General features: G+C 35.2%; 3 protein-coding genes and 1 pseudogene across 4 annotated transcripts; 2 read left to right on the top strand and 2 right to left on the bottom strand.

Annotated features, from left to right (window-relative positions):
- Positions 1-2,537: 2,537 nt before the first annotated feature.
- On the top strand, positions 2,538-6,385 carry LOC106327460 (probable transcriptional regulator SLK2). 2 transcript variants are annotated; one of them, XM_013765617.1, is made up of 9 exons: positions 2,538-2,713; positions 2,985-3,847; positions 3,927-4,058; positions 4,491-4,539; positions 4,625-4,908; positions 4,976-5,076; positions 5,142-5,235; positions 5,321-5,390; positions 5,468-6,198. In XM_013765617.1, exons 2-9 carry the CDS (start codon positions 3,014-3,016, stop codon positions 6,196-6,198), a joined length of 2,295 nt encoding a protein of 764 aa, XP_013621071.1. In that variant the 5' UTR covers positions 2,538-2,713; positions 2,985-3,013. The 2 variants fall into 2 exon arrangements, with proteins under 2 accessions (XP_013621071.1, XP_013621072.1); XM_013765618.1 differs by lacking the exon at positions 2,538-2,713 and having other exon boundaries at positions 3,014-3,847; positions 5,468-6,385.
- Positions 6,386-7,794: 1,409 nt separating this feature from the next.
- Positions 7,795-10,401, top strand: LOC106325582 (mitochondrial inner membrane protein OXA1-like). The gene is given in 9 exon segments (XM_013763626.1): positions 7,795-7,968; positions 7,971-8,074; positions 8,280-8,370; positions 8,618-8,665; positions 8,782-8,840; positions 9,036-9,111; positions 9,190-9,321; positions 9,692-9,854; positions 9,933-10,401. Coding segments are annotated over 9 exon segments (984 nt in total). The 5' UTR covers positions 7,795-7,812; the 3' UTR covers positions 10,088-10,401.
- Positions 10,402-12,210: 1,809 nt separating this feature from the next.
- LOC106325241 (heat stress transcription factor B-2a-like) lies at positions 12,211-13,215 on the bottom strand. Its single transcript, XM_013763276.1, has 2 exons — positions 12,906-13,215; positions 12,211-12,820 (listed from the first exon to the last, which is right to left on the bottom strand). Exons 1-2 carry the CDS (start codon positions 13,152-13,154, stop codon positions 12,368-12,370), a joined length of 702 nt encoding a protein of 233 aa, XP_013618730.1. The 5' UTR covers positions 13,155-13,215; the 3' UTR covers positions 12,211-12,367.
- A 2,107-nt stretch (positions 13,216-15,322) lies between these two features.
- On the bottom strand, positions 15,323-16,531 carry LOC106325240 (annotated as a pseudogene).
- Positions 16,532-17,631: the final 1,100 nt, after the last annotated feature.

Raw genomic sequence — 17,631 nt, 5'->3', positions numbered from 1 at the left:
TTAATTTTGGTTTATATTTTTTTAACAAAAAATTATTAAAAAGTAAAGTTAGTTAATTATAAGAAAAATAAAATTATTTTTAGTTTTTTATTTTATTTAGACTTTTAAAAAAGAAATTAATTATTTTATAATTATTTTTTTCTTTTAGATTTTTATACAACTATTTTATTTTAATAGAAAAAAATATGTTTATTATTTATATATTCTTTCTTATACATACAAACAAATATTCATCATATTCACACATACTAATGTACGACAACAACATCAAAATTAGAAATTATGTTAGCATCATTAGATGTAATAAGGATAATAAAAAGTTGAATTGTATCAAGAAATTAAAATAAAATACCGAGGTAATACTCTTCATGTAAATACTATTGTGTTTTGTAAAAATAATATGTGGAAGCTGAAACTTAAATATAAATGTGAAATATTTGTAGCTATTTTTAGTCATACTTTTTTAACATACAAAATTATCTATTAAAAAAGGGAAGTTAGTTACTTTTAAGACAATAATAAGAGTACTTTTAAAATTTTCTTTTAATTAGGCTTTTAAAAAAGTAATATTATTTATTTAAAAAGCAGCTTTTATTCATTTTTTTTTACTAAATAGTTTTTTGTACTTGTAGGATTTTACAATTAGTTTTTGTTTAACATTTTTTCTTAAAAATTGATATTTATCTTTTATAATTCTCTATCTTTAGTATCTCTTAAAACAAACATTATAATAAATAATAATAATAATAATAAGACTATTAAATAATATTTATAATTAAAAAATTTTGCTTTTTATTTTATTTTAGTATATATATTTTTGATTATGAGAAAGTTTAACACATATCACATTTTCAAATATATAACTAACATTGTCACAATCAAGTAAATTAGCAACTTTGAAGAACCAAACTTTTTATAAAAATATTAACAATAATAATAATAATAATAATAATAATAATAATAATAATAAGACTATTAAATAATATTTATAATTATTTTTTAAGAAAAATCATTTTCATTATTTTAGTTTGCCTAGATCTCATGCAAATACTGAAATAAATCTAGATCTTAGGGTTTTCGATATACCTGATTAATTGCAGCGGAAAAATGAATAAACCAAATCGAGATTTCAAGCACTCCAAACATCGTGCCTCTACCGGTATCCACACGCACACAAATTGGATCGATACGGGATGCTAGTGCCGTTGAGATCAAATCTCAAATACTTGACAAACTCTTTTGTCTCTCTTAGGTTTTATTTAGTCGGCCGTTTTTTTCATATCTCGATCAAGTCACTTACGTGACCCTTTATAATCATATGACCTAAACACATTTAGGAAGTTAATGGGCCAAGCCCAAGTGATAATTATCACTTCTTAACTCACGTTGCACATCACATGCATATAAGTATATCACGTGAATATTATATATCATATATATAATATAAATGTATAAAACCCCAAATATTCATGATCCAATTTGCTTAGGTGTGTGACCCTGTAGGATCATATAATATTAGTAATGAATTCCTAATTCATAGATTATAAGCGGTTTCTAGCAAAACATTATAACCACCTAATATTATATGACTGTCGAATCTCAACTCTACGACTTTAACAAGAATAAGTACAAATGATTTTATTACATTCCCAACAGTAGATACTTGGATTTGAGTTTGAGGACACCCTCATTGAGAGAACCTTAATATGTTTCTAGACAATAAACAAATTTAAAAAAATTACAACAAAAAAAGAAAGAAAAAGAAAGCAGAAAAGTGGGATTGATATCTCATTTTAGATATTCAAAAAAACAATTTGGAAAACTTATCACACATGTCAATTAATTTATAATTGAGTTAGCTTTCTTTTTTTGTTTAGAAATCAACCATAATATTAACTTGTTAAAAATATTAATATTCTATATGATTAAATACTCCCAAAATTTAACCAAATAATCAAGTTTTAAAAAATTATTAATGTTGTATATGATATGATTTGTTCAAGAACAGGAGTCTTTTTAACTGTTGGGAGTATTATCAGTCCCTGGTGGCTGATGATGGGTCTAAAGTGAAGATTGGGTTATTGATAAATGGGTTTAGTGGGCTTAGCTCATTAAAGAAACTGTAAAGGCTAGGCCGCAAGGGCTTCATTTAATATAATATTTTTAAATCGTTGCGTCTATAAAAATTTGAAAGCAAAAAAAAAAAGTGGATATTTGTCGTAGCCCACTCATTTACAGCTGCAATCATTGGCATTCGGCATAGTTACCTACCATACATGCATCGTAGAAGATCACACCCCTTAATCCAACGGTCCAGAACAAACCTACCTTTATAGATCACGCGGTCATAATCCACCACGCGATCATAAGATCCAAAGGCTACCAATCCATCAAGCGATACTTGTTACCACACACTCTACACGTGTCAGTATCATCCAACAGGTAATAAAAAAGTACATGTGACGGTCACCGGCTCGTCCGGTCAAGTTTCGTGCTCTCTGCGATTCTGTATATAACCTGAAGAGCCTGTCTCCAGCTTTTCTTTTCGACCTCTCCTCCCTCTTACAAAATCTCCAGCTTGAAAATATCTGTTTCTCGATTCGGTTTCGGTTTTAAGGTTTTTTGAATCTTCTTCTTTCTAGTCTGTGTAGTGATTTGACTTTGGTCTTATGCTCTGAATCGAAAGCTTTCCAACTTCACAGTCCTCTTCTTGGTATGTTCCGTTTCTTCCTGCTTTCTCTGATTCGTCTGGGGTTTGGTTTTTGTGTTCTGTAATTATCTTTTTCAAAAAATTAAGGTTTTTGATTTTGAGGTTATTGCGAGAAGTTAATTGTTAGATTAGCTTCTATATCTGCCTTGAACAATTAGGGTTTTGATTTTGGTTTTTTTTATTACATTAGTTGAGTTTTAATGTCTGTTCTTCCTCTTGTCGGAACACAAGATTCGATTTTTTTTTTCTTGATTAAAAATGCGATCTTTTGTAGATATATCCATTAAAGGTGGGACCTTTGTGATGGCTGGTGGTGGATTGACTCCATCGTCTTCAGCCTCTGGGATCTTCTTCCAAGGAGGAGGAGACGACGAATCACAAGGCGGAGGCGGAGGAGGAGGCTTCATGAACTCTCACTTCACTTCCTCTTACGGCAACTCCTCTAACCCTGGATGTGGTGGTGGACCCGGCTACCACAATCCCGCTATGATGAGCGTCTCGACCCCTGGAGCTAGCTCCATGGTGACAGACGCCAACTCTGGAGGAGGAGGGATCTCTGGAGGCGGTCCGCATCTGCAGCGAAGCGCCAGCATCAATAACGAGTCTTACATGCGTTTACCCGCGTCGCCGTTGTCGTTCTCCTCTTCCTCGGTCGCCGACGGGTCCACCGTCGTGCAGCGGCCCCCTCCTCACCATGATCCCACCGTTCAGAGAGGAGGGTCCAGCGCCACGTCGCTGCCAACGTCCCGCCGCGCGTCCGAGACGTTCTTTCAGGACCCGGGGCAAGCGAGGAAGAAGCCTCGGGTGGATTCCAAGCAGGACGACGCTCTCCAGCAGCAGATCCTGCGCCAGTGGCTTCAGAGGCAGGAGCTGCTGCATCAGCAGCAGCAAGGGCAGAACCCGCAGCTGCAGCTTTTGCTTCAGCAGCAGAAGATGAGGCAGCAGCAGCAGTATCTCCAGTCCTTGCCGCCGTTGCAGCGGATTCAGCTCCAGCAGCAGCAGCAGGTTCAGCAGCAACAGGTTCAACAGCAGTTACAACAGCAGATGCAGCAACAAGGTGCGCCACGGGGTTATGAGAACAGCGTCTGCGCTCGGAGATTGATGCAGTATCTGTACCATCAGCGGCAAAGGCCTTCTGTAAGTATCCATGTTAGTTTTTTTGTGTATACTTGTGAATAAGCTCTTTTGACTGATACCACTTGGTGGTTTTTTGTAGGAGGGGAGTATTGGTTATTGGAGGAAGTTTGTGAACGAGTACTTTTCACCTCGTGCAAAGAAGAGGTGGTGTCTCTCTCATTATGACAACGTGGGACATAACACACTTGGTGTTTCTCCTCAGGCTGCAACGGTTTGTCTTCTTCCCACCTCTCTCTTCTTCTTTTGATTTGTGCTTTGTTTATACCACTTGTACATGATCATGGTTCTAAATCATTCTAAAGCAGTTTAAATCGATCTAAATATAGTATAAATCCGTTAAATTAAGTAATAATGTTAGTATAAATTCACTATTTTGTCTATTTTGTTTTGTATATGTACATATGATTTATATGACTCATACCAGTTTAAATCATTATAAATTGGTTTAAACCGTTCTAAAGCAGTTTAAATGGATCTAAATGAGTATATATCTGTTAAACTAAGTTAAAATGTTAGTAAATCCTCGAACCTGTCTTTTATTTATATCTAATTCTGATAATTTATCAAAATAGCATATACATAAAAATAAATCAATATTTTTCTTGAACATTGTACATGATAATAATATTTTTGGTATTTGCAGGATGAGTGGCAGTGTGATCTTTGTGGTTCTAAATCAGGAAGAGGATTTGGTAAGTTTCCAGAGTTAGCAACCAACATTGTTTATAAAACATCTTCTCCTTTTAATAAACTTCTTTTTTCTTGTGGAATCTGCAGAGGCAACGTTTGATGTGTTGCCAAGGCTTAACGAGATCAAGTTTGCAAGCGGTGTCATTGACGAGCTTCTCTACCTAAGCGTGCCGTCTGAACGCAGGTTCCCTTCTGGAATCATGGTGTTGGAATACGCAAAGGCGGTTCAGGAGAGTGTGTATGAACACATCCGCGTGATCCGTGAAGGCCACCTTAGGATCATATTCTCCCAAGAGCTTAAGATTCTCTCGTGGGAGTTTTGTACTCGTCGACATGAAGAGCTGCTTCCTCGTCGCCTTGTAGCCCCACAGGTAAATATTTGAATCTCTTTTATCTTAACAAGCCTGGTCCTGAGATGTGTGGTTGTCTTTTTTTCAGGTGAACCAGTTGCTTCAGGTTGCAGAGAAGTGTCAGAGCACGATTGATCAAAGTGGACCAGATGGGATTCATCAGCAGGACTTGCAAGCAAATAGCAACATGTGAGTCAGTTTAATTAATCAAATCCAATTCTACTAGATACTTAAAATGTTTGTTTGCTCTTCAGGGTCATGGCTGCTGGACGTCAGCTAGCTAAAAGCTTGGAGTCACATTCACTTAATGACTTAGGCTTCTCCAAACGATATGTTCGGTGTCTGCAGGTATCTATCTGTCTCTTTACTTTCTATTTATAGTAATTTCCTAATTTATCTGCATCATCCTCATGGTTTCTTTTTTTTTGTATAGATCTCTGAGGTTGTAAGCAGCATGAAAGACATGATTGACTTCTGCCGTGACCAAAAAGTTGGTCCAATAGGTAATAAAAAACTTAATCAATATGCATTTTATGTTTCTCTTTCTTTATGCTTATGTGAAGCTTGTTTACATGTGCAGAGGCTTTGAAGAGTTATCCATATAGAATGAGGACAGGGAAGATGCAGATGCAGGAGATGGAGCTAGTAGCTAATGCTGCTCAAGGGCTTCCACCTGATAGGAACAGTCTGAACAAGCTAATGGCCTTGCGCAATAACAACAATATGAACGGTCAGGGATCTGCACAAGCCGCCGCCGCAGCCTTTGCTCTTACCAACTACCAAACCATGCTGATGAAACAGAATCAGGAGCAAACCAACGGCACGCTCCAGCAAGAATCATCAAGAAACATGAGCCCATCACCGAGCTATCATGGAGCTAGTAGTCCTTTGTTGGCTGGTGTTTCTTCACATCTGTCTCCTCAGAGGCAAATGCCGAGCTCAAGTTATAATAGCTCACCTCATCAGCAATACCAACAACAACAACCTTCGTGTAGTGGCAGTAACCAAGCGCTGGAACAACAGATTCACCAAATATGGCAACAGATGGCAAACAGCAACGGAGGCTCCGGGCAGCAGCAGCAACAACAGCAGCAGCCACTCTCTGGTCAGAACATGGGAAGAAACAGAACAGACTATGTTCCCACAGCGGAGACGCCAAGCACTTCCAACAGATTCAGAGGCATGAAAGGGTTAGACCAAGGGCAGAACCAGGAGGGTATGGTCTCCTCAAACGCATCATTCAACTTTGAGAATAACGGGTTCTTTGGCAGTGAGGTTGATGAAAGCATGGGGTATCCTTGGAAGGCATGAGGAGAGTTGGTAGTTTAGTCTTTATAAATGTTTGTCTTTTTGTAAAGAACTGAGTACTGAAAAGACTAGAGACCATCTTTAGGTGTGTGAATCTCATGAGGAGGTTTCATCAGTGTTACTGAACTTTAGAGGAAAGCTTCTGTTTTTATGAGGTTATTGGAAAATGTTGACTAATTCTGCAAAAGAAGTTGTTGTGCAAGAACTCATCCCCCATTAAAATATTGTACTTTTTTATATTAAAAAATGTTTATTTTCTTACTTTTTTTCCTCAGTTTATTCAAAGCTGAGAATCTGCTATTAATTGAGTAAAAGATATTCAAGGTAAATAATATATCTTAGATAAAAAAAAGAGAGTAAATTGCTGTTCTTTATCAAAAAAAAAAACCATATTGCTGTTTTTGCTTGTACTAAACCTTAATCTAGATATGCATCGCTGTTTTTGCTTTTTTAAGTCATTGAAAGACAAAAACAAACCTAATACTATATATAAAAACAAAGACTGATATAAAGATCTAAATTAATATCCGAAATAAATATCTAAAACATAAATAAATATTTTAATACTTTATGTTTATTTGATAATCTAAATCCGAAATATCATTAACCAAACTCGGAATAAATTTATATCAAAATAGGTATTAAACAGAGTTATGACATAGACTAAAATCTCTGATTAATAGAGTCTGATTAATAGAATCTGATTCAAACATATATAAAATCTAAATAGAGTTTAGAAGACCGAACCTAGTATTAATACTCAAGCTAGTATAAGAAGTAATACAAAACCTAATACTATATGAATACTATATTGATGGTTTTGCTTGTGCTAAATAAACATATATCTTGGATTTGCATTGCTGTTTTTCCTTGGTACTAAACTTACCCCATTCTTAAATCAATGAAAGTAAAAATACTATATATAAAAACAATAATTGATATAAAGATCTACTAATATCCGAAATAAATATCTAAAACATAAATAAATATTTTTAATACTTTTCGATGTTTATTTAATATAATATATAAAAGTATTTGAATCCAAAATATAGTTAACATAACTCGGAATTTTTTTTATATCCGAATAGATATTAAACAGAGTTATGACATAGACTAGTATCAGATAAACAGAATCTGATTCAAACATAAATAGAGTTTAGAAAACTGAACCTGAAAAATATTCTGAAAATTCAACGCCTGATCAGTAGTACTAATGAAAAGCCCAACCCCTGAGAGTTAACCGAACTTAATTGACACCGGTTCAATTCGGTTCGGTATAAAACCAAACCCAAAATAAAAACCGATCGGTTTAACTAAAACCCCTACCTTCACCTCCTCACCATTTTTCTCCGTCCTTAGCTCCACCGTAATCCATAGCCGTCTTGTCTCACCGTCACCGTCTTCTTCTTCCACTACAAGGTTCATTATCTACAGATTCTCTGTTCTTCTAAGCATAGTTTAAAGTTTTTCTATAGACTCTGCTCTCTGCTTTCAATCTGATGAAACTTAAATCTCTGTGCTTTCGTCCTTTAGTAAGATCTGGCTGCCAAAAGCTTTACACTTTGAGCTGAAAAATCACATCTTGACTCGTGCAGGATCTTGTTTTAGACTCTGGCAATGGCTTTCAGGCGAGCCCTATCCATAAGGTCCACACTTACCTCTCCAAGGAAGCAACTACCTTACCATATCACCCCTCGTGACAATGACCATGAAGAGGAAGAGGACTCATTCACTTCTCAAAGAAGTTGTTACCATAGCTTCCTTCACCAAAGACCCTCTATCAGCTCAGGCTTACTTGTGCAGCTAGTGACTCTTTCTTGCCTATCGCGGCTCTTCAGCATTGCATTGATATGGTTCATTCGTTCACAGGCTTTGAGTGGTAAAAGATACTTTTTTAAGCTCTTTCCTTATTAGATTTAGATGGAAACTTTTGTGTTGTTGTCTTCCATATCTATAGTTTTAGTCTCTTTATAAAAGATATGCCAATGCTCAAAATCTAGATATATATATGAGTTGAATCTGAAAATTTATTTGGAATTTTGTTTTTTTTTTCCTCCTAATATCCTTTCTGGCTATTTAAACAGGTGGGCATCCATTGTTGTAGCAACGGTTTTGATCCGGTCATTAACGGTTCCTCTCTTGATCAAACAAATGAAAGACACCACAAAGTTATCGGTATGTGTGTGTGTCTCCCCCATTTACTCCTCCTTTGCAAATTAGAGACCATTTAGGATGATGCATCTAGTTTTATCTTTTCCTTGTGGATATAGTTTCTGTATAGAGTTTATAATATGTGAAATAAAATTTGAAATACAAAAGGAAAAGCATATCTCTATGCACGTTTACTTATTTCCTTTCATGTCATTTATTATCTGTTTTTTTTTGTCTGCATCCATCAGTAGTCTGTTCTATGATCATGCAGCTGATGAGGCCGCGGTTGGAGTCCATCCGGGAGGAAATGCAAAGCAAGGTACGTTTAGATTGTTAATCACAGCCATACATCATGCTCTTCCTCCTCCTCACTTTTGCTACTCTGCTGAAGCTATTGCACTGACTACATCCCTCCTTTCTCCTATATGTGTTCAGGGAATGGACCATGTTACAATGGCAGAAGGTCAGAAAAAGATGAAGAATTTGTTTAAAGAGTAAGTGAGCTGCCTTTTTTTAAATTTAAAACTAACTGAGATAAGTTATGTTAGAATCGAATCCATAACTTGTATATATTTTACTAAAAATGAGTGTTCTAAGTTCTAACCGGCTATTGTTTTGGTCAAGCATAATGTGAAGTTAAGTATATGTATATTGTTAGATATGTCCAACTAACAATACACTATTTACAGATATGGTGTCACTCCATTCACTCCAATGAAAGGGATGTTGATCCAGGGACCTCTGTTCGTCTGCTTTTTCCTTGCTGTAAGACCTTTCAGTCCTTTTAGCTGTGTTGTTTGATATAGTCTTTTCGTCTCAGTCAGTTTCCTTTCTTCGCTCCAGATTCGAAATATGGCAGAGAAGGTACCTTCGTTCCAAACCGGAGGTGCATTATGGTTCACCGTTCTAACAACTCCAGACAGCTTATACATCTTACCGGTTTTAACAGCATTGACATTCTTGATAACCGTTGAGGTACATACAGTTTCTTCCAACTTTTAAACAGTTTTGTCGATCTTCAACATTTGTAAGCAAGCATGCGGGTTCGGTTAGTTCGGTTCAACATAAGTCTTACTGAATCAACCATAAATAAAGTTCAGTTCGGTATTAGTTTAGTTTGGCTTTTGAAAATCCTACAGAAATTTTTGATTTTGGCTTAATTTTGTTAAAATTTCGGATAAGTTTGGTTAGTTTCAGTTAAATATGGTCGAACTTTTTGGTAAAAAAACTACAAAATCGAACCGAACTAACCGAAAATTTTGGTTTGGGTGGGTTCGGTTAGGTTCAAATCCCAGCCCTATTTGTAAGACTTGCTAACTTTAAGATTTAATGTCTCACCTCCCAGTGTAATGCACAAGAAGGCATGGAAGGCAATCCAATGGCAGGCACTGTGAAAAACGTCTGTCGAGGTTTCGCTCTCCTCACAGTCCCCATGACAATGAGTTTTCCTCAGGCTATATTTTGTTACTGGATCACATCCAACCTCTTCTCCCTCACGTATGGACTTGGTGAGTGAGTGTGTGAATGTGAGTAAGGTTCATAGTTGCAGGATAACACTTAACAATGTGGTGATTGTACTATTACAGTGATTAAGCGTCCTCGAGTGAAGAAGCTGTTAAAGATACCTGAGCTACCTCCACCTCCTCCAGGCCAACAACCTTCCTTTGACTTGTTTGCAGCTCTTAAGAAAATGAAAGCCATGACACAGGACCGTACACAGAACGAGACAGAGTCACCTTAGCCAGTAGTAAACCCGAGGTTGTCGTCGTTGAGTCCTGTTAGTAAGAGGCTCAAGGCTTTGGAGAGCCAAGTTAAGGGAAGGAAGAAGAACAGTAGTAAGAAGAGATGATTCAAGAATGGTACCGTTTTACTGTTTTTTGTTAGAGAGCTAAAAGAAAAGAGATAATAAAAGCTTTTGATTCATAAGTGTAGAGGATGAGAACAACTTATACTTCATAGTTTGTTCTCGTTTTAGAGTCATATATAACTGTAGTCACCTATTAGTGACGTCTGTGTAACAATCAAACATCTTACACATTTAGCTAATTCTTTATGCAACCAATTGAGAGCACTACTATTACTAATGTAAATAAGTAATCAAGAACCCAATGTAGGTAATCTACTCGTCATAATACTGCAATCGTTAACATAGTAAATTATTCTCCCTCTTTCAAAAAAAAATTATGTTTTGGGTTACACATTAAGACATTAAAAATTAATTGCAAATTCATTATTTTATGATTAACTATTTCGATAAACAAAATTAATTAATTTACATTTTATTAACTTAATATTATCACTACTACCTAATAAAATGCAAAAAAAATTATCTTTTTTAAACAACTTCTTTTTAGAAAAAACATAGATCTGAAAAGAGTACAATTTATATAGGAACATGTCCTTAAGTTGTGAGAATTGCAAGTTATACTGGTCTGACTAAATTAATTATCGAATATGGAGAATATACTTGTTGCAAATTCAAATTTCATCAATATTTAGTTGTTTTGAGAAAAGAAAAAAAAGTCAAAAAGAAAAAAGTACAGAAAAAATCTATTGAAAGAAAAAACTGAAAAGGAGCATTTATAATAGAGTTATTTACATCCTAGGTCAGTTTTTAAGTTTTTATTACACTAAAAAGACAGTTGTTGCTACTGAAGTAGTTTCTTTTAACCAGATAAAAACTAGAAACTGTTTAGTTTCGTTCTTTTTCGATAGCAAATTAAAAAAAAATTGAAACAAAAAAATTAAAACAATTGAGACAACGGCAGCTAGTGCTCACCGGTCATGGCGTCTCTTGAACCGCGCGGCCACCCACAACACAACCATCTCCGCCGCATCTCTTCTTTCTTTTGATTCACAGCCACAACGAAGCTAAATCTGAGACTGCTCGTTACCACCATTAACTTCTTCCACGCTGTGTGGTCGTCGGAGTCGTCGTCGCTATAGTTTTCACGGCACGGGCTGAGCTCTACCACAATCTGCCTTAAGCTCAAGTCATCTCCTCCTCGTCGTTGTCGTATTGCTGACCGGAGTTGTGGCCTCCGTAATTGTCGTCGAATCATTCGCAGATCCAAGAGAAAGCTCGGGGGGGCAACAATGGTGAACTTTTGATTATTACACATATGGTCCTCCAACTCTTTTTTTATTTTCATTTTGTCTTCAAGTTCATATCTGTTCAAATTTCTTCACGAATTTTCCCAGAATCTTTTAATTTTGCAATCTAAACCAGAAAAATTTCTGATTTTGCAACACAAATCCCTGCAGTTTGATTTATTTTGCTTCTCCACCAAATGTTTTTTGGTCAAAATTAAAAGATAATTTTAATAAAAATAAATATAATAGCAAATAAAATCTTTTAAAAATACATGAATGGGTTACAATGGTGTCATATATGATTATATATTATCAGTTTAAATGCTAAAAATCAAGAGTATAATATATGTGAAATGGAAAAAGTGACACATTAAAAAATGTTAAGAAATGTTTCATATCAAAGGATTTATATTATATTATCTATTACATGTCATACTAACAATTACTAAATTGTAAACTTGTGTACATCAATAAAATATCAACATGTGTACACATATTCTTCCATATCCATATGTACATTGTTTTTTTTATGAAATCACATGTACACCATACCATGTACACACAAATTTTAATATCCACATGTATAAGGATTATCAAGTTTCAATACTTATACGACAAATATCGTTAACGTGTACATATAAATATCACTCTTCACATGTACGATAATTCATAAAAAACTCATATGTACACCATTTCACTTGTACACTAAATAAGTTTTAACATACTTTTGCAAATTTGTACTACCAATCTAACTCGCTCAAATGCTTAGATCATGACAAGTCAAAAGAACTGTTATAACTTTTATAGAGAGACACCAGAGGACCCAAAATCCAGAGCTTTCTACAAATATCTAAGAACAAACTCTTATATGAACAAACCATGGTGAGTAACGGTTTGTTCTATCGAAACCGTCTTTACATGAACTCCTTCACTTCTCCCGCTTCAGTCCTATCGAAACACCAAACAGCCTCGGGCTCGATTCTTCCTCAATCTCCATCATCATCTCGTGACTGCTACTACTAGCTCCGGCGTAGTTGGACATGACCGCCAAGATGTTACCGTAGAGAGACTTCATCTGAGCGAGGTCACGGTTAAGCTGGATGTTCTCACTCCGGAGCCTCTCGTTCTCCTCCAACAGCTCAGCAGACAAACCACCGTTTCCGGTCGACGACGACGGAGACATGGTTTGATCTTCACCTGAACTTGAAGGAGACACAACCGTTTTCGGTGTCCGGGCCGCGACAACTTCAGGACGCGGCGAAGAAACAGCTGCTTGAGGCGTTAACTTCCGACGCTGGATGTCGCGGAGAAGACGTTTCTCTCCTCTCCTGAAGAACTCGTTAGAGAACTCCCACCGGTCCGGTACAACTTTCTTGAATCCCTGCGAACCAAACCAGGATTAAACCAAAGAACGCAAATACAAATTGACAAAACCGGATGTATATATATATGAAGTAGTCACGTACATAAGTGTTGAGCTGACGGACAAAGCTGGAGAAGTTGTTGTGTTTGAAGTGCTTAGGAAGCAAGTCTCTAGCGAAGTCTGTCGGGTTCCAGACGACGAAGGAGGAACCATCTTCGCTCCATGAGACAACGTCGTCGATGGAAGGGTCTTCGACGAGGTTAAAAGTCTTGGTGAGAAACGGCGTCGGAACAGTTCTTTGAGATTCAGCGGTAGCCATCGTGGTATAACTGTTATTGCTTGGCGGAGACATCACTTGATTGAAATAGAAGTTGTAAGAAAGTGTCTAAAAAACAGTGTGTCTAGAAGTCACGAAAGAAGAAGAATAAGTAGTAAAATGAGGAATAGTTAAAGGGAAAGATCGCGAAGCTGCTTATTGTTTTATTAATGCTTCACGAAACTTCTTCTGCATGTTTATTCCCATCATTTTCTGTGTCCCAAGTAGTAGTGGTGGACCATTTGCTTTATCCTGTTTTTCTTATTTTAAAAACTTAATACTAATAATAGTAATGAACCTGCCAACCGGAATAGAAATGGCACGCGGAGTTTTATACGATCTCAAGATAAGGATTTTATCAAACCATCACCAGACAAAGGTAGAGCTCAAATCGATTTGGGGTTATCGTTACCGTTACAACAGGAACTAATCTAGTCACACTTTAGAACCTTGTATTTTATACAGTGTCTCACTTATATCATATTTAGTGAACCAGACCCAAATCGATTAACGAAGAGAGCTACATTTATAATAAAACCATGAAACATACACCAAATGCGACAGCAAAATGAGTAGAGAAGATGTAGATAGACTATCGTTTAAATTTTTTTAAACCTTATGTACATTGCCATCAAAATTAATAAACAATAAAAAAAAACTTTAAAGAGATCTCTAAAGAGATTAAAAGAACTACTTATAACAAGAACCAAATACCAACATCTAACTCCAATCGATCATTACTTTTTATAAAAGAGCCCATGACACAGGACCATACACAAAAGGAAACAGGATCACATTCGCCAAGTGTAGAGGACGAGAACAACTTATACTTCACAGTTTGTTCTCATTTTAATGAAACTAATCTCGAGAGTTATATATTGACTATATAGTAGCCACCTAGTAGTGACAGTCTAACAATCAAACATCTTTACACATTTAGCCAATTCTTATGCAACCAATTGAGATCACTATTACTAATGTAAATAAATAATCAAGAACCTATGTAATACATGGTAATCTACTCGTTAACATAATAAACTACTCCTTCCGATTCGAAAAATATGTATTTTAGAGTTTTTATTGAGAAATCGTCTCTATTGTCCCTCAATCAAAATAGAAAATTTCAAATATCTTTTTTTTTCTAATTATAATTTCGTTTTGATTTATTTTTAATTCAAAAATCAATACATTTATAAATTTATCCCTAACCCTAGTTATAAAGTGATTCTATTTCTTTTTCTACTTTCGTTTTCTTCTCTTCTCATCTTCTTCTCTCTTTTCTCTGTGATTCTCTTTCTTTTTCTGTAAATTATAGTTGTTTTTCTTCTCACAATTTCTTTTTCTCTTCATTCATTTGAAATTTTCTTACTTTTTCATCCATCTAGATTTTTCTTTTTACAAAATATCAGATCTCATCAGTAGTCACGTTCTTTCATAAAGACTAAACAAAAAATTTCAACTGACGACAGAAGAAACAGCAACCGTAAAGATGGAAGAACGGTGTTGGTGAAGAAATCTGGATTTTTCTTTCATTTAGGGTTCTTCTTGTTTTTCTGTAATTCTGGGGTTTTCTAAAATTTTTCTTTATTTAAGTTTTTTTCTTATTCCAAAAGTCACGGATCTATAATTTTTTGTATATCATTCTGTTTTTTGATTATATTTGCAGATCTGAATTCGGTAGAACTCAAATAATTTGATAGAACTGCATCGGTAGAACTAAGTGTAACTACACAAATACAACGACGTGAGGATTACTAGTAGAATTCAGTACGACTACGTAAGTATTACTAATAGAAGTCAGTACAACTACATAAGTATATCTAGTAAAATTCAGTATAACTAGTTGAACTAGTATAACCTAAATGGACCAGTATAACTAATTGAAAAAGTTGTACATCAATCACTTAAATTTGAAATTTTTAGAATTTTGAAATTTTGAATTCTGGAAAGAAGAAAAATTTTAATTTAAAATTTGAAAATATTATTTTTTAAAAGTAATTAATTTCAAAAATAAATAATGGTAAAATAAATTTTTATATTTTCATTAAATGATGAAGAGTATTGAGATTAGTCAAGGATATAGTGGATTTAATTTGTTTTGTCATACAAGGATATAGTGGATTTAAGTTGACAAAAAAAATATAGGTACATGTCCTTAGGTTGTGAGAGTTACATGTTATACTGGTCTTACTACATGGAGAATATACTTGTTCCAAATTCCAATTTCATCAAGATTTACGGTTTTGAGATAGAAAAAGAAAAGGGAAAAAGGAAAAAATCTATTGAAACTAAAAAAACTGAAAAGGAACATTAATAAAAAAAAAACAAAAATGTTAGATAAGAAAGAAAGTCAAGATTGATAGAAACTACTTGAAAACATATGGGACACGTTCTGGGTGCTGACTATCTGAAAGCTGTAATAATCCTCTACTTCGCGTACACGCATTAATCTGAGCCGTTAACTACAGACTCTCTGATTGGCTCGGTCATAGAGTCTCAGCCACGGCGTCTCCTCCGCCGCCGTAGAAACCGTCTTTACATGAACTCCTTCACTTCTCGTCCGTTTCAGACCTATCGAGACACCAAACAGCCTCGGGCTCGCTTCTTCCTCAATCTCCATCATCGTCTCCTCACTGCTACTAGCTCCGGCGTAGTTGGACATGAGTCCAAAGATGTTACCGTAGAGAGACTTCATCTGAGCAAGGTCACGGTTAAGCTGGATGTTCTCACTCCGGAGCCTCTCGTTCTCCTCCAACAGCTCAGCAGACAAACCACCGTTTCCGGTCGACGACGACGGAGACATGGTTTGATCATCACCTGAACTTGAAGGAGACACGACCGTTTTTGCTGTCTGAGCCGCGGAAACTTCAGGCCGCGGCGGAGAAACAGCTGCTTGTGGCGTTAACTTCCGACGCTGGATGTCGCGGAGAAGACGTTCTCTCCTCTCCTAAAGAACGCGTTAGAAAACTCCCACCGGTCCGGTACAACTTTCTTGAATCCCTGCGAACCAAACCAGGATTAAACCGAAGAACGCAAATACAAATAGACAAAACCGAAGATATATATATATATGAAGTAGTCACGTACATAAGTGTTGAGCTGACGGACGAAGCTGGAGAAGTTGTTGTGTTTGAAATGTTTTGGAAGCAAGTCCTTAGCGAAGTCTGTTTGGTTCCATACGACGAAGGAGGAACCATCTTCGTTCCATGATATAACGTCGTTGGTAGAAGGGTCTTCGACGAGGTTAAAAGTTTTGGTGAGAAACGGCGTCGGAGCAGTTCTCTGAGATTCATTGGTAGCCATCGTGGTATAACTGTTATCGCTCGGAGACATACAGATTGTGAAAATAGAAGTTGTAAGAAAGCAATGATTTGATTAAATTAAAGAAACTAAAAAGAAAGACAAAGTGTCTCTAGAAGTCACGAATGAAGAAGAATAAATAGTAAAATGAGGAATGGTTAAGAGAGAAAGATCGAGAAGCTGCTTCTTGTTTTATTAATGCTTCAAGAAACTTCTTCTGCATGTGTTAATTCCATCATTTTCTGCGTGCAAGTAGTGGTGGGGCATTTACTTTATCCTGTTTAATAATCATAAAAACCTAAATTAATAATATGGACCACCACCAACCAATGAAAAAAACGGCTTACTGCAAAGATAAAAAAAATACATACCTAAACTATTTTAACGTAACAAAACATTTTTAAACTAAATAAAAATTTGAATTGCATACATAAACTCATAATATATAGCTAAAGCATGCCTATAACCGGTTATATGATGATTTGTACTATTTTTTTATTTTAAATTTTGTAGTTTAGTCTCTATATAGAATTCTATTTTTTATTAGTATGTCTTAAATAACTTAAATAATCAAACTTATCGTATTTATAATTTTAATTTAAAAAGTACAAAATTTTTTACCATAGTTTAATTAAATTTAAATAATAAATTTAATTATTTAACAGAAATTTAGATAGTTATCATATACAAATTTTTCATTAATTTACTTATCAAAGTGTCTCTAGAAGTCACGAATGAAGAAGAATAAATAGTAAAGTGAGGAATGGTTAAGAGAGAAAGATCGAGAAGCTGCTTCTTGTTTTATTAATGCTTCACGAAACTTCTTCTGCATGTGTTAATTCCATCATTTTTCTGCATGTGTTAATTCCATCATTTTCTGCGTCCAAGTAGTGGTGAGGCATTTACTTTATCCTGTTTTCTAATCATAAAAACCTAAATTAATAATATGGACCACTGCTAACCAACGGAGAAAAACGACTTATTCATGTCCACACTACAAACATAAAAAAAATACATACCTAAATTATTCTAACGTGTCAAAACAGTTTTAAACTAAATAAAAATTTGAATTTCATACATAAACTCATAATATATAGCTAAAGCATGCCTATAGCCGGTTATATGATGATTTGTACTATTTTTTTATTTTAAATTTTGTAGTTTAGTCTCTATATATAATTCTATTTTTTGTTAGTATATAAATAACATAAAT

The sequence above is a fragment of the Brassica oleracea genome, chromosome C2, assembly GCF_000695525.1.
Source record: "Brassica oleracea var. oleracea cultivar TO1000 chromosome C2, BOL, whole genome shotgun sequence".
Taxonomy (NCBI): Eukaryota; Viridiplantae; Streptophyta; class Magnoliopsida; order Brassicales; family Brassicaceae; genus Brassica; species Brassica oleracea.
Note: the sequence above shows the minus strand (reverse complement) of the source record. Positions and strands in the feature narration are given on the sequence as shown.